At 38.3% G+C, this 17715-nt stretch overlaps 1 protein-coding gene across 3 annotated transcripts in view; it reads right to left on the reverse strand.

Annotated features, from left to right (window-relative positions):
* The window catches only part of Ly49i2 (Ly49 inhibitory receptor 2), a 50805-nt gene that overhangs the window by 3417 nt on the left and 29673 nt on the right, over nt 1–17715 (reverse strand). For all 3 annotated transcript variants that reach the window (XM_063285636.1, XM_063285635.1, NM_152848.2), the window contains 3 exon segments: nt 16669–16887; nt 14112–14254; nt 7104–7207 (listed from right to left, as the gene is read on the reverse strand). In XM_063285636.1, the coding sequence (XP_063141706.1) occupies nt 14166–14254; nt 16669–16887 (308 nt within the window). In that variant the 3' untranslated portion in view covers nt 7104–7207; nt 14112–14165.

Below are 17715 nucleotides of genomic sequence, written 5' to 3' on the forward strand. Positions count from 1 at the left end.
TGGGGGTTAATCTAAGGCCAGTGGGAAAGGTCCATCATAATCTTCCAAGCACAAAGACCTTTCCCTTCCAAGGAGTAGTTAGTTTCCAGAGCAACTTCAAACCAAACTGTCAAACAAGGCTACCTGTGACTCCCAACAGACCTCCCCCAGACTCCCTACTGTCCCCCATGGTAATTTCAGAATGGTCCACTGATCACAAGTCAACTTGGAGGTTACTTTGCCCTATCATCAATACCCTGCCTCATTAAAAGTTGTTTGAATCTGCCACAATTGATTGCAAGTTATATAGCTCTCTGACAGTCTGCTCTGGGTCATCTCCCTTTAAAAACGAGGACCAGGAAAGACCAAAATTAAACTCCACTTGCTATTGATTCAATCACTCTCTCCATGTGTCTCATTCAAGAGGTCCTGGAAAAGATTCAATTCGGACCTCAACACCAAACTCCTTTCTCCCTGTTAATGCCTTTCTTCAGCTCACAGCTCCTTGTTCCAATATCTGCTATGCACTCATGATCTTCTGAGTTCCTCCAATGGGTTTCGATTACTTCTCCAGCTCTGCCCTATGTAGCATTCTAGAATGTAATTGACTCCACTCCACTGCTCCCTTTGTTTTTAGTGGTCATCCTATGATACTGAAATATCCAATATGCTGGGGTCTTCTGCTGCAACTAGGCCACAAAAGAAGCCTCTCATAGGCACTCTTTATGGTGCCAATCCTCAATTTATTTGTATGAACCCCTTTGAACTCAGACATCAACTTCAACTGATCTTCCCCTTTATCAATGATCTTCCCTTGCCTCTCACAGGGCTGAACCTCTTTGGTTTTCCTTGACCCCTACATATCTTCAAAATCACTATGACTTTTGTGATTCTTAAACCTTATCAAGGCCATTGGCAGCAGGAGGTACAGCCTTAACTCTTCTTATCCCTTTGTGTTCTCAGAAAACACTACTCAGAACTTTTCACCAAAATAATGCTTATCTTTTCTTAACCATCCCTAATTTCTGAGGATGAGCTAAAAAGCATTAATTGACTCAATATTCCTTTTATTTTTACTATAGAGCAAGGTTCCTATGGCTGAAACTGCCAAGTTCTACTACGTGATAAGGCTGGAGGATGTCCCACCACTATACTTCTCAGCTTTCTGTTTCCTAACTCAATCACTGCCTAATATTGGTTCTCCTGAATTGTTCTGTAGATTGACAAGAATTTGGAGATCTTCATGACACTTCCTCCTGAATGCTGGGATTAAAGATATGTATACCCATGTCTGGATTTAAGCTTTTCTATACCTAGAAATTCCTCTGTCCCAGTCTGGCCTTGAACTCCAAAATCTGCTTGCCTCTGTCTCCTGGGATTAAAGACTTGTTCCACCGAGTCTGAGTCTAAGCTTTCCACAGCTACTCAAAATCTGGAAAAAAAGTGTTAGAGGAAGTTCATAGCACTAAGTCCCTCCATAAAGAAACTAAATTTTGCATACTATGAATTTATAAGTACACCTGGAAGGTTTGGGGAAAAAAAGAAGCAAACACAACAAAGAGGAATAGAAGGCAAGAAATAATAAAATGAAATCAACACATAGAAAAGTCAATGTCAAATCAATATGGAAATATCTTCCTTTGGGCTGGCATTCAAAAGTTTAATAACTGTTTTTGCAGTTTTCATGGGAGAAAAGATATGAATAGTCCTATCTTGCATTTGAACCTGCATGCTACAATATTAATCTATTAGGGAATATATGTTTTAGTATAAAAAGACCCTTTTTTATTAGAACTAAGGCTTTTACTATATGAAAAAATAATGTTTGGTGTTGTAAGGTAAGTCAAGAGTCCAAGTTTGGTGAAGTCACAGATTCTATATTGGTGCTTGCTACAACTGTTCTGACAAATGGTCAATTGCCAGATAGACCCCCCAGAGCTCCCAGGGACTAAAGCAACAACCAAAGTGTATAAATGTAGCCACATATGGCTCCAGCTTCATATGTAGCAGAAGATGGCATCTTCGGAAATCAGGGAGAGGAGAAGCCATTGTTCTTGTGAAGGTTCAATGTCACAGTAAAGGGCAATGGCAAGGCAGGGAGATAGAAGGGAGTGGGTGGGTGGATGAGGGAGCACCCTCATAGAGGCAGGGGGCAGGATGATAGCATAAAGGGTTTCTGGAGAGAATTCTGGGAAATTTGATAACATTTGAAATTTAAATAAAATATCCATTAAAAAAAGAAAGAAATGTTCAAAGGCCTCAGAGAAATGCAGTTCAAAAAGACACTGACCTTCCAGGTCACAACAATCAGAATGTCCAAGATCAAAAGTCACGTGACAACACATGCTTGGGACGTGTGTAGGAAGAGGAACACTCCTACATTTGTGGTGGGATTGCGAATTGCTAAAACCACTCTGGAAATCAATTTGACATTTCCTCAGAAAATTGGAAAGAATTCTACCTGAAGACACATCTATATCAGTTACACCACTCTTGGGCATATAAACAAATGATGCCCGACTATACCACAAGGACATGTGTTCCACTTGTTCATAGAAGCCTTGTTTGTTATATCCAGAAGCTGGAAACAACCCAGATGTCCCTCAGTCAAGGAATGGATACAGAAAATGTGGTGCATTTTTACAAAATGGAATGCTATTCAGCAATTAAAAATGAGAACATCATGAATTTTGCAAGTAAATGGACATAGAAATTATCATTCTATCTGAGGTAGCTCCAAACTAAAATGGCATGCATGGTATATTCTCACTGATAAGTAGGAATTAGCCAAAAAGTATAGAATGACTATGATACAACCCACAGAGCTTAAGAAGTTTAACAAGCAGGAAGACTCAAGTGAGGATGCATGAATTCCAGGTTAGAAGGGGAAAGGAAATAATCACAAGAGGTAGATAGAGGGAGAAACCTGGATAGGAGAGGGGACAGTGAGGGAAAAATACGAACAGGACCAGATATGGTGGGAAAGGATAGGAGAGATATTCAGAGGGCCAAATTAATGAACAGAAATGGGCAGTCTCAAATAGTAGGAGGAGGAGGGACCCTCTGGAAAGTACAGAGACCTGGGATGTAAGACACTCTCATGACTCATTGGGGGTTTCCTTATCTAAAATGTCCAACATTTGGGAAAGAGAATTGAAGAGTCTATCTCCAGTAGATCAACACGGCCTCAAGTACAGGGACAAGAGTGATGATGCAAAGACAACATTCTTAACCCAAGAATTGTTCCTGTCTAAAAGAAATTTAAGACAAAAATGGAGACAATACTGAAGGAAAGGTAGTCGAATGACCGGGCCAACTTGGGATCCATCCCATAGGATAAAAGAAAGGTTTGACTCTAGTATGCTATGATGTGGTTACAGACAGGAGTCAGGCTTCTCTGTCCTCTGAGAATACCGACCAGCAGCTGACTGAGACAGAAGCAGATAGTAATTCCCAAACAATGGACTGAAGTTAGGAACCCCTGTAGTTGTAATAGGGAAAGGATTCAAGAAACTGAAAGGGAGAAGGATCACATGAGAAGACCAGCAATCTGAACTAACTCACACTCCAGGGTGCTTCCAGAGACTGACCCACCAAAGAGGATCATACACAGGCTGATCTGAGGCCCTGGCACCTATTTAACATAAGTCTGCCTTGTCTGACCTCAGCAGGAAAGGTGCACTTAATACTTTAGAGCCTTGAGGCCCCAGTGAATAAGGAGACCTGGTGAGGGAGGAGCACCCTCTCATAGGCAATAGGAAGGATGGCATAGAGAACTATGGGAGGGAGACTGAAGGAGACAATGACTGTAATGAAAATATATAAAAAATGTAAAAAATTTAAGGATATATACTTAATATTATGATATGCAGATAAACATAAAATGTGTGTATGTATATTTGTATATTTTACACATGTATTAAAGAAATAAATTTCAATCTTAAATAAAAATATTTATAGTTATAGCCTAGGCCTGTCCTGCTCTCAACCTCCATGATAACTTTTTTTTGGATATTTTATGTAGTCACATTTTAAATATTGTCCCATTTTCTCTTTTAATCTCAAAAATCCCCTGTCCCTTACACCCGTCCTCCACCTCACCATCCAGGAAATCCCCTATACTGGGGAATCTAATATTCACAGGACCAAGGGCCTCTCTTCTCACTGATACAGGACAATGCCATCCTTTACTACATATACTGTTGGAACCATGGGTCCCTCCATGTATACTCATTGTTTGGTGGTTTAGACCTTGGGAGCTTGGGGGTTCTGGTTGTTTGATATTCTTGTTCTCCTATGGAGTTGCAATACCCTTTGTCTCCTTCAGTCCTTTGTATAACTTCTCCAGTGGGAACCCTATACACAATAAGATGGTTTGCTTCAAGTGTCCTTATCTGATCAGAAGGGCTCTGGCAGAGCCTCTCAGGACACATCCATATAGGCTCATATCTGCAAGCATTTCTTTGCTTCCACAATAAGAATTTCTGGCTTGATGTCTGTATGTGGGATGGATCCCCAGGTGGATCAGTGTCCAGATGGCCTTTCCTTCAGTCTCTGCTCCATATTTTGTCCCTGTATTTCCTTTTGACAGAAGTCATTCTCAGTTGAAAATTTTGAAGATGAGTAGGTGTCCTCATACTTGGGGCCTTGCCTAACATCTTGATAGGATATGGACTCTACAGGTTCTCCCTCCCATTTTGGAGGCTTTTCAGCTAAGTTCATCCCAGTTAGGTCCTGGGAGCTTCTTGCTTTACTGATATCTAGGACTTGCTGGTGGCTACCCCCAGTGTCCCATCTTCCATTACTATAGACCGATGTTTAAATTCTCGGTCCTGTCGCATCCCATAACTGGTCCAGTGTCCATTTCCCCATCCACTTCTACTCTTCCTCCCATCCCTCCCACCCTCCACTTTCTATGAGTATTTCCTCCTCTCTAAATAGGACTGAAGAATTTTGCTCTTCCTACTTCTTGAGATCCATATGGTCTGTGAATATGTACCTTGGGCATTCTGAGTTTTTATGCTAATATTCAACATATCAGTGATTGCCTACAATAACATTTTTTCTTCTGTGACAGGGTTATCTTCCTCAGGATGATATTTTCAAATTTCATTCATTTGCAGAACAATTTAATGAAGTAATTGTTTTTAATAGCTAATTAGTACTGCATTGTGTAGATATATTACATATTTTTTCTGTCAATTTCTCTTTTATGAGACATCTGGGTTCTTACCAGCTTCTGGATATTTTAAATAAGGTTGCTATGAACAAAGTGTAGCATGTGCCCTAGTTTTATGTTGGAGAATCTTTTGGGTATATGTATAGGATTTATATAGGCTGGGTCCTCATTTCTATGTCCAATTTTCTGAGGAACCACCAGACTAATCTCCATAGTGATTGTACCAGCTTGCAATCCCAACAACAATGGAGGAGTGTTCCTCTTTCTCCACATCTTCACCATCAAATGCTGTAACCTGAGTCCTTGATCTTAGTCATTCTGAGTTGGGTATGTGGAATCCCAAGATTTTTTTTTGGTTCTTTTTTTCAGAGCTGGGACCGAACTCAGGGCCTTGCACTTCCTAGGCAAGCGCTCTACCACTGAGCTAAATCGCCAACCCCAAGATGTTTTGATTTGTATTTTCCTGATGACTAAGGATGTTGAACATTTTTGGTGCTTTACATTCTCTGATGTCTACCTTCTTGAGTTCTTTGTATATATTGTATATTAGCTTGTATCAACTGTAGGACTGATATAGATTTTTCCCAATCAGTTGATTGCTGCTTTGTCCTATTGGTGAAGTCCTTTGCCTTAGAGAAGCTTCGTAGTTTTATGAAGTCCTATTTGTTGATTGTTGTTCTTTGAGAGACATTTGTGTTCTGTTAAGGAAAATTTCCACTGTGCCCATGTGTTTGAATCTCCTTTCCACTTACTCTTTATGTTTTATTGGGTCTCGTTTTATGTGGAAGTCCTCGTTCGACTTCTACTTGAGCTCTGTACAAGGATGTAAGGAAGAATTGCTTTCATTTTTCTACATGCTGACCTCCCATTGAGCCAGAACCATTTGATGTAAATGCTGGATGGTTTTAATTCCTTTTTTAAAGTTCAAGTCACCATATATGTGTGTTCAATGCTGAGTTTTCTATTCTCAATGATTTACCTGACTGTCTGGGCCACAATGCATGCAGAGAGGCAGAATTGGTCAAAGTTCTTGGAAGAAGTTCTTAAGTGATCATCCCTTAAAGAGACATCTACATCAACTTCTTTCCCTCCACACCACCACCAAGAATCAGGGAATAGCAGGGAAGGAGACATAGAAAGAAAGTAAGAACCAGAGAAGGAAAGAAGCTCTCTGAAATGCAGCCTTCTGGAAAAAATAAAATTTCTGCAAAGATTATTTCTTCTTATTAAATTACTATTCTTAGTTGACAGTTTCAGAAAAGAAGATTCAATTATTTATTAAGTTTATATCCCTGATGACTTTCAAGGTTTTAGTAGCTGAGCTACAATCATGCACCTATGTACAGTTAATAATGAAGGAATGAGATAGTGAGACACATGTTAGAGTTTTTAGTTTGAATAGAGGTTGATATGTTGATATATTATTTGTTGTATGTAAAATACTCAAGAAAAATATATAATATTAATAAATTAAGCAGTAAACTGTTTTCTACTTGATTATACATTAAAAATGTGAAACAACACCTTCAAATGGGAGGTAGGCATCCATATGTGAGCATATATGAACATGTTCTTATATTTATAAGAAACCAAAAATTATATAAGCAAACAACAGTAAAAATGTCAAAAAATATATGAGAAATTCACATTCAATGTATCTCTCATGATCATTCAGTCACTTCATAGCATCTCAAGTTATTGACTTGCTATTGCCTTGTGCATCTTAGAAGACACAATCCTGAGATATATTAAGCATCATTGGTCAGTACCTTGAACACAAAACTTACCTGTCAAACACTGAATCATATACTTCCTTATGCAGCTTGCCTTTCCCCATGAGCTCCATAGAAAATGAAGAAAGTCAAGGTAAATGAGAGAAAAGCATTTATACACAATCTCTCAATTCCCATACCACTTTTAGAGTCTGAAGGGTTCAGAAACTCACCAATTCAATGTGGTGTTGTCAATCCATGACCATTCCTTTTTATTATTATTATATGACAATCCAATCCAGTAACTGTCTCGAATAATGTGGTCCTGAAGGAACTTCTGTAAAGGAAGCAACACACCTCATGATGAAATTTCTGTCTGTTGGATGAGAGAAGAGCAAGCAAAAATTCCCAGCATTTCTTTGTCATCCTCTGCTGTTCTTGCTTCCCACTGCTTAGTCCCACCATGTTCATTTTCTAAATGTACTTCCAACTTCTAGTGCATTCATATCAAAACTATGTCATTTCAATATGTTATTCAAAATAGAAACTTCAGTTGTTCTGTGATACTGGTTCAGGACATGATTTGTGAGTGTGATTCATAGACCAAGTCTCACTATGTGTACAAGTCTGTGCTTGAACTCACAAACTTCCTGCCTAAGACACATTAAAAAACATAGATCACATAGTATGTACTCAATAATAAGTGCATATTTGATTAAAAAAGTACAGAATACACAAGTACAATCCACACTCTTCCATTAGGTTGACAAACATAGAGGCCCAAGTGAAGTTGGTTCAGTTCCACTTGGGAGGGTTAGGAAAGTAATCTCTGCAGACAGAAGTAGGAAGTGAGCTCAGTCAGACTAGGAAGGGGGAGAGGATACAGAAATATGGTAAGGTATGGCGGGAATGAGCAAAAAACCCTCAGGGAGGGGTTGGGGATTTAGCTCAGTGGTAGAGGGCTTGCCTAGCAAGGGCAAGGTCCTGGGTTCGGTCCCCAGCTCTGAAAAAAAGAAAAAAGAAAAAAAAAACCCTCAGGGGTAGCAGAATGAATTGGAGTGTACAAACTCTAGGGAGGTCCCTCTTTAAAGTACTATAGACCTGAAAGGTTGGAGACTCTGAGGCCTCAAAGGGATGGACCTTAGATAAAATGACCAACAGTGGGGAAAGGGAACTTATAGAGTCCACGTCCAGTAGAAATACAAGTGGAAATCAATAGAGGGATGGGATTGACATCCAAAATCATATACTCTGACTCAGAATTTTTTCTCTCTAAATGAATTTTAGAAAAAAAATGGAGAAGAGACTGAGAGAAAGGCAGTGCAGTGATAGGCCCAAGTATGGATCCACCTCTTGTAGAGGTTCCAAGGCCTGACACTGTCACTGATTCTATAGTTTGCATACAGACAATTGTCTAGTATGGCTGTCCTCAAAAAGGCCAACATATAAGCAGGCAGAGACAGATGCAGACACTAACCCCAATCATTTAATAGAATTTTGGGACCCCTGTGGTTGAATTAGGGGATGTTTGGAACAAGCTGAGGAGGAAAAAAACCCCACAGCGGTTCAGGGTCTCAATTAACCAGAACCCCTGAGATCTGCCACATACAGATCTACCAACCTCACACCATATGGGACCTCATACAAGCCCCAGACTCCTATACAGCAGAGGACTGCCTGGTTTGGCCTCAGTTGGGGAAGATGCACCCAACCATCAAGAGTCTTGAGCCCCAAGGAGTAGGGCTGGCCTGGGAGGAGAAGGGTGGTGTACTTTTTTTGGAGACCAGGGGAGGAAGAATTAGGTGAGAAACTGTGGAAGGGAGGACCCTGAGTGTGTAATGACTAATGGACTGTAAAAAAATAAATAAATAAAGGTAACTAAAAGGAAAAAAACAGTGGAAAAATAGCAGTTTCTTTCCCACATGCATGTCCCAAACCCTTTTAATGCTAATATGGGCAGGAGGGCTGCATTTCTATAGGGAAGAAGCTAATGTGTTACACTTTACCCTCATCTTTTTTTCTATCCCCCAGGAGTTACTGATGGAGACTCAGCTCATTCACCAGCAGGAATGTGCTGCTTACAGTGCATCAATCTGGTAATGCTTTACCATTAACAATGGAAGAAAAGAACCAATTCCTCTCTCAGACTGACTGCAAAACACATGCTTCCTTAATCTGTGCTTGTATTCTCCAACTCTTCTCCTTATGCTGGTCCTGCAATAATAGAGACTGGCTACTTGTTCAGCGAACTTGGTTTCTTCTTCTACCTTGAAGCCAGTTGGATGTGGCTAAACGACTGAATTCTGGACAAAGGAATGTGACTGAAAATAGAGTGAGTTAGCTCTAGGCCACTCTAATAAAATTGACATGCTCAAACTTCCACTCTTTTCCTTAACCATTCAAAAACAGAACACAGAAGATGCAAGGAGCAAACACATGACATCAATTGTTCAATTTTTGTCAATTTATGCAAAACATATAGTTATGGATTATATAAATTCTCTGTATTAATTTAGTGAGTATCATGAATTACTATTATAAAGACTTACAATGTAGACATAGGAATTTTCTTCCAATTATCTACATATGTACATTTTTGTATAAATCTTTCATGTATTTGTTGAATTTATCGGTGCTTTCTGATTTTTGCGGATATTATAAATAGACTTGTCTTCTTAATAATTTCCTAATTTCATTGCCTGATTGTCCATATAGATTACAACATGCTCTTTATATGGCTCTTCTTTTCTAAATGCTCAACTAAATTCAACTGTTATATTATTAATTTAATTGAGGTTTCCTTTCGATTTTCAATCTAAGAAATGTCAAGGGTAAATAAAAATATATTAACTTCTATTTTCCAATGTAGACATAATTATTTCTTTTTCTTGCCTAATTGCTATAGCTAAACTCTCTAGTACAACACTGAATATAAATGACCAGAATGAGCAGTCTATCTTGTTTTTCACCTTAGAGGGAAACCATTCACTTTTTCTCTGAATTAAGATACCACCTGTGAGATTTTTACTCATGTCCATTTAGAAGTTGGGTGCATCACCTTCTGTAACCCTCCCCCCAAAACCCATATATCATTAATTGATTTCTGATGACCTATGCCATTATTCAAATTCCATTTTTGAAAAGTAGAGAAGCATATTGGAGGTGTTCTTATGGAAAGTAATGATCTGTCTTCAAGGAAAGATCAGTAAGAAAAATAGTGCTATGTGAAACAATGTGCATGAAGCTCCATGCAACACAAAGGACCTTTCCATATTCCCAATGCAGAAGGGACAGTACTGATTATGGGAGATACTTGGCAGCATTTAGGGTGTCTTACATGTGACATTGGAATGGCATAATATTTAATTATGAAGCTGATTTTATTTTTTAATATATGAGTAGGTTTAAACATACTTATGTTGATTGAGTGAGTGTGTGTGTGTGTGTGTGTGTGTGTGTGTGTGTGTGTGTGTGTAGGATAATGTCACAGGTGAGGCAGGTACAGGATAGAAGGAGGCCTGTCATTGGAGGAGAAGAAAGGATGGACGGGAGAGAAGTTTGAAGGAAGAGGAGGAGACTAAGGGAGAGAGGAAGAGAAGGAGAGAGGGAGAGAGGGGAGAAGTCATGGCAGGTGATGTTAAGATTCTGCTCTGTGTATTTACAGGTTGTTATCAATGTTCCGAAGGGATGGATGGTACCGGGCTTTGTATGTTTAAGTGGGTAATTATATCTTACAAATTGTATCTAATATTATTGTGTTTTGTGCTCTTTTATGTGAGGGTTTGAGTGTAGGAAAGTTTGCGGCCGAGATGTGTGTCCGCCAAGATATCTAGCAGATATCTTGGGGCACTGTGGTGCTGACCAAGCGGGTAAAAGACAACATTACTCTGTATTATTTTTATATTATTACAACAACATGTGTGTGTGTGTGTATGTGTGTGTGTGTATCTGTGTGTGTGTGTGTGTGTGTGTGTGTGTGTGTGTGTTCTATTGCTTTCCTTGATTTTGCTGGTATGGGTCTAATTATTTCCGGTGTTTTCTTGAATGTATATTCCCTCTAGGGTTAGAATTTCCCTTTTAGTATTTTCTTAGTTTTGTCTTGAAATATCTTTTTTTTTCTCCATTCTATGGTGATTCAGAATTTCACTGGCTATTTGTCATATTCTAGGTTGACAACTGTGGTGTTTTAGAGATTTTAACATATCATATCTGAAGTCAGGAGCAATTCTTATTATTCTGCCTTTGACTGTTACCTGCCTATTTTAGCTAAGAGCAGTTAGTACTCTTTCTTTTTCTGTAGATTTTGTGTTTTGAACAATATGCTGTGGAAGTGTTTTCTTTTCAATCTCGGTCTAATTTCTTTTCTAAAAGCATCTTAATATTTATAGGCTTCTCTTTATATAGGAGACTGTTTCTTTAGATTGGAAAAGTTTTATTTTTTGACTTTCCTGAAATATTCTGGATTTGGAGGTGGGACTCTTTGGCTTTCATTTCTATTATTCTAAGTTTAGGACTCTTCATGGTATCACACATTTCCTGGATGTGTTGTGTGAGGAATTTTTTTTAAGATTTAACATTTTATTTGACTGTTGTATTAATTTCTTCTGTTTTTTTTCCTATGTCTGAGGCAAACAGAGAATTCTCAACAAATGAATCTCAAATATACAAGAAGCACTTATATAAATGTTGAAAGTCCTTAACCATTGGGAAAGCAAAAATCAAAACAACTCTGAGATTCCATGTTACCCCAAGCAGAATGTCTAATATCAAAAAATTCAAGTGATAGCACATGTTGGCAAAGATATGGAGCATGGTGAAAACTTCTACATTGCTGGTGGGGGTGCACATTTGTACAATCACTTTCGTAATCAATTTGATGTTTCCTCATCAAACTGGCAATAGTTCAATCATAAGATCCAGCTATAGCACTACTGGGAAATACCCAAAATAAGCTGCACTATACCAAAAAGACACTCACACAACTATGTTCACAGAAACTTATTCTTAAGAGCCAGAAAGTGGAGAGAACTTAGATGTCCTTCAACTGAAGTATGTATAAATAATATGGTACATCTCTGTAATGGAATACAAATTAGCTATGAAAAACAAAAACATCATGACTTTTTCAGGCAAATTGATGGAACTTTAGAATACAATCCTGACTAAGGTAATCCAGTCCCAAAAAGGACAGGCATGGTATGAATTCACTTCTACATAGTTTTTAGCCATAAAATACAGGGTGCCCATGCTATACTACACAGGCCTTAGTAGGATGGACAGAAAGAGGGCAACAAACAAGGATGCTTTAGTCCCACTTGGAATGGGAAATGGATGGTCATGGAAAGCAAATGGAGAATTAGAACTGGGTTAGAAAGGGTATAAGAAAGGGAGTGGGAAATTCAGTGTTTGGTTTGCAAATGCTTAGTAGTGATGGAGTGATTACAATGAGAATTTGTGGACATCTACGACTGATGGGAAGGGTAGGGGCATTCCCAGAATATGATGGAGAATTGGGATATGGAAGGTGCACATGAATCAAAAAGGGTGTCCTTAGCTGTGACTCAAAGTATTGGAGATATGGAGTCTGAGATGGCTGCCTCCTTCGGCCAAGTAGGAACCCTGGGGAATCAAAACGGACACCAAGCCACCCACAAAATTTTCATCCCAAAACGTATTTTTTCTACAAGCCATACAGAGATTGGAGATGGAGCACCGACTTCCCAGTTGGGAACAGCCAACTGATAACTGGCTGAGCATGATACCTACCCCATGGAAAAAGCAACAACCCCTAACACTATGAGTAATAGTTGATTATCCTTGCAGACAAGAATTTAGAGTTTCTACCCAGTAGCTGACACAATCGCTGATCCTACTAGTGGTGCTCAGACAAGAGTTTAGAGGCTCCACCCCATAGCTGACACATAAGGACACAGACACCCTTAGCCAAACAGTGGATGGAGTTTCAGGAATATTATGGAAGAATGTAGGCCCCAAAAGGGGATAGAAACTTGACAGGAAGACCAGCAGAAGCAAATAACCTGGACCCTAGTGGTCCAACAATAAAAGAGCACAGACACGGCTGGAACTAGATTTTCCTGCATATGGGCACTTTGGTCATCATGTGAGTCCCAAAAAACTGGAATGGGAGATATCCCAAAAGCAGTTACATATATATAGGCAATGTTCTTCTACCTGGACATCCTCATCTGGACTGAGTTGAAGAGGATGCACCTAGCTTCAGGGAGACCTGATGTGACAGAATCGAGTAATAACTAAGGATCCACCACACTCTCAGAGGCGAAGGGGATGGGAATACAGGATGGACTGTGGGAAGTGATGCGCAGGAAGGGGTTAGTCCACAAGATGTAATATGGATAAGTAAAATACAACAACAACAACAACAACAACAACAAATAATAATAATAATAATAAATATAAAATTGGTTATGTTTACTGTATCAAATAGAAAAATTACACTATTTTCTTTCACTAAGAATTCTTTTGTGCTGTTGTTTAAACATGTATTCGTGTATAAATATCATACTGTGTTGTATTCAATATGTGATTCAATATGATTCTTCAATCATTTCTCTAGAAAAATATAGTCTTCATATTAGAAAGGATTTCATTAGTAATTATTTAAAAAATAATGTCAGAAACTTGGAAAATTTGTTTTCTTTAAAATAATGATTTCTAAACATGAATATCTTTTTTTTTTACAAAACATAAGAATACTAAACAGTAAAGAAAGGGACAGTTTCAGTGAAGATCACCATGGGGCCAACTAGTCAACCATTTAATTCCCCATTTTTCATAGCATCTCATGTTGCAAATAGGCCCAGAGCTCAGCTACATTTCCTGTTATCATCTGATTACTCATCTCACGCGTCTGCATTTCAAGGTTCCAAAGAACAAACACTAGGCAGCAGGGGCTTATTTGGAACTCCAAGGAGAAAAATGACTTTCACCAACAGGTTGTGCTATACCAAAGGGTTAAACTTCAAGAGGGGAAGGCATACTTTTTGAGGTACTCTGTTGTAGACTCCCGAGCAAAGGAGGAGACTGAAAGACACAAGTGTCTTTATAGTAACAAGTCTCCTCTTAACATACCTGAGTCCCACAGTTTTTTTTCAAATTACAGGAAAACCATATACTTTTTAAAAATCCAAGATTCAGTATCTTATTATTCAGGGGTAGAAATAGAGTATAAGTGAAAAGGGGCAAGTAAATATCCACAATACCAGTTCATCCTTATCATGTATCTTCAGAAAGGATAAGCTGTAATTCTGGCAGGTCTATATACATTTACGCCATGTTCTTTTGTCGATGATGAAATAATAACATTTTATACCATAGCATAACCAATGCATTTCAACACAACCACCTACAGAAAAGAATGAAATAGTTAAACATTATTTTCTTGGATTGTGTTAGAATAACAGTGTATTTATTAAGGCTGTGTAAAAAAAATAAAACCTCACAATTCTCTGAAATAGGGATTTTATAATGCCCAGAGAACTCTGCACACTCCTGATCTATATAATATTGTAAATAACACTAGAGATAAAGAGAAATTTTATGTGTCAAACATGGGTGAATGAGTAGAGAAGATGTAGCCTGTGTATGAAAAGAATCCCCCTTATCCTTTAAAGAAAAATGAAACAGCTATGCATGATGACTTATGCCTATAACCTGAGAATTCCAAAGATGGAGACAGGAAGAACATTACCAATTTGAGGCCATCCCAGGCTAAGTGATGAATTTCATGCTATCCAACTCTCCATTGGCTACAGAATGATATCATTTCTCACACAAAACCCAAAAGAGAGATGATGACCTACATGACAAGCATGGATGAACTTGAGGATGGTGAGCAAAGTGGAACACACCAGGCCTAGGATCACACGTTACAATTCCATGCAAATCAGTTATCTAAATCATCTCAGTTCTATGAAACAGAGACTTGGGAGATAACAGGGCCTGGAGGGAATGAAATGAGCACTTTCTACTCAGAGGCAATTAAATTGATAACAGAATTCTAGATCTGCATTAATGTATTGCCACATTGGTGTATACAACACTGGGTAATTAGCACCATGCCAAGGTCTGTGTTAAATGCTCAACATTAAGAGAAAAAGAAAGATACAGAGGAAGTTTTGATGTTGACACTGTGTAGTCTTGATTATGTTGAACCCTTAAGTGATATCCCCACATGCCCAAAGTTTCAAGTTAAATACATTAAAATATGTACAACTTGTGTAGCAAGATCACCTCAATATGAATGTTTTATTTAGTGAGGTCCTGGGAATATCCATGCTTTGTTAACAAACTTAATGTCCAATCTCTATTTTTCTGTGAAGCGGTATATTCATGTAGTACAGGCTTGGCTGGAATCTGCTGGACTTTCCACATTGTCCGGAGAGTTATAATCTTTATTCTTCAGTATCCTGATCTTAGGGATTACATCATTATGCTACCCTTTACAGATAATGAAGTTATTTTAAACTAATGACACAAAGTATTTTTCATGGGTGTGAAATACTTCAACAATGATCTAGAGCTCTTTTAATCCAGTAACAATTTTCATAATATAGCAGTTTTAGATATATTTAGTCTTCACATAATAAGAATCATCACAACCTACTGTCTCAGCATGATGAGATAATAAACAAGAACTCTTCATAATCTCTACTTCTTGAAAAAATATTTAATGATGATGGATAAATGGTATCAGTTAAGAATGACCAGTAACAATGAAGAATATGAAAGGTTTCCTGTGACACTTGATATTTTCATCTTTACAGTCTCATTCATGTGTCACTGACAGAGGTGCAATGTGTGCACACCATGGTTAAGCGCCCCCGTACACTCCAGGGAGGATCCCTTTATTACAAACAGGCCAACTTTCTGAAGACGAGTCAGATGACACATACATACACACACACATACACACACACACACACACACACACACACACACACACACACACAAGCGCGCACGCACACACACATACACACACACCATTATTTTTATAACTGCACCCATGTAAATCTTTAAGTCTATTTTAGAATGAATACTTGAAAAATATACTCTATTAAAACTTCTGTGAGTGTGTCAAATACAGCGGCGAATGATAGCAGCAACCCATTGAACTGAGAACAGGAACTCCATTGGAGTAATTAGAAAAAGGATTGAAGGATCTTAAGGGGCTTGCAACCCCATAAGAAGAACAATGCCAACAAACCAGAGCTCCCAGGGACTAAATCACCTCCCAAAGACAATATATGGACTGACCCATGGCTCCATCTGCATATATAACATAGGATGATCTTGTTAAGCACCAATGGGAGGAGAAGCCATTGGTCATGCCAAGGCTGGATCACTAGTGTAGGGGAATGTCAGGGTGCAGGAAGGGGGAGTGAATGGGGAGGGGAATGGGAGAGGGGACTTATGTCTCTGAAACCGGAAAAGGGAAAAAGGAACTTATTTGTTATGTCAGCAACAAAGTGGGACTCTCAGACTTTCCCTTGGACCAAAAAAATTATCAGGATTATCGATTTGTGATTCCATCCTCAGGGAGCTAGAAGTGTCCCAAATATAGAAACTATAATATTCTCCTAACCCAGACAGGGATTTCTGGGTTTCCAAGACCTTACATAAATAAGGAACCCTCAAATGATTAACCCAGAAATCACCAGAATCTTAAGCTGAAGTATGGCCTTCAATGCTTCCATAACGGATCATCCAACAATAGATGATAATGCAATTCTGAATTCATGGTCCTCCCCTGCTACATACCTGTGTGCTGAGGGGCAGCTAAAACAGTCTTAGTTTTGTTGTACCATCTCTTCTGTTCTCTGTTGATTAAGTCCAGAAGAGCATTGTAACGAGTACTCTCTATAGACATATTTCTCAGCATTTCTTCCTTTAATTTGATGTCATTTTCCATGGTGCTGCAGTTATGTTGAGAGTTTTGAGTTTCTTGCAGTTCATGTGTTTCATGATTATACTGCAAACCTGAAGTAGTCACAGGTATAACAGCATAAATTTTCATAAAGTATATATATATATTAAAATTTAAGATTCAAGAAAAAACTTCATGTTGACAGCCAACACATCATTATTTTCCTTGACAATTAACATTTATAAATTAACACTTCTATTAACTCACTTTTGAAACAGATACATAAATTTTTCTCTAGAGTTCAGCTGACTGTAAAATAAATAACACAGCTGAAGGAAATTATGGTGGAGGTAAGTTCCAGTTACTTAATACTTTACAGCATGATTAGACAAATTAAAAACCTAAGTAAAATATTCAGTGAATACTTAACACGTCATGGAAATTTGAACTAAAGAAAAGGTAAGAGAGGGGATGATTATTATTGAAACATAAAGTGTGTAAACTACTCACCTCCAGAAGTGATAGTGTGTAAACTATTCGCCTAGAAGTGATACTCTGTAAATATGAAACAACCTAATAAAGCTTAACTTTTAATGTCTCAGTACAGATGAAGTCTTTTTACACCATGTCCTCAATATACATTGAAGAAAAAGGAAAAGAAAGTCATCAATTATTTTCACAGCTGTTTTTCACAAAATGTTTGCATAAAGTTAACAATCATCTTAGCTCAGAAATGGAGACTGTCACCAAGTCCTCAGAAGATCATGTCCATGAGTAAGAAAGAGCAGGGCAGATCCTAACCACCCCAGAGCTAACAGATTAAGTATAAAGGCGAACATAGCACTGCAGAGTGTCACGAAAAGTTATTAAAGTCCAAATGTTCTGGCTCATTCCATGATTATAGGCAGGAAAATGGAAAGAGTGTACAGCTGCATGGTTCA

This window comes from Rattus norvegicus, chromosome 4 (assembly GCF_036323735.1).
Source record: "Rattus norvegicus strain BN/NHsdMcwi chromosome 4, GRCr8, whole genome shotgun sequence".
Classification (NCBI taxonomy): Eukaryota; Metazoa; Chordata; class Mammalia; order Rodentia; family Muridae; genus Rattus; species Rattus norvegicus.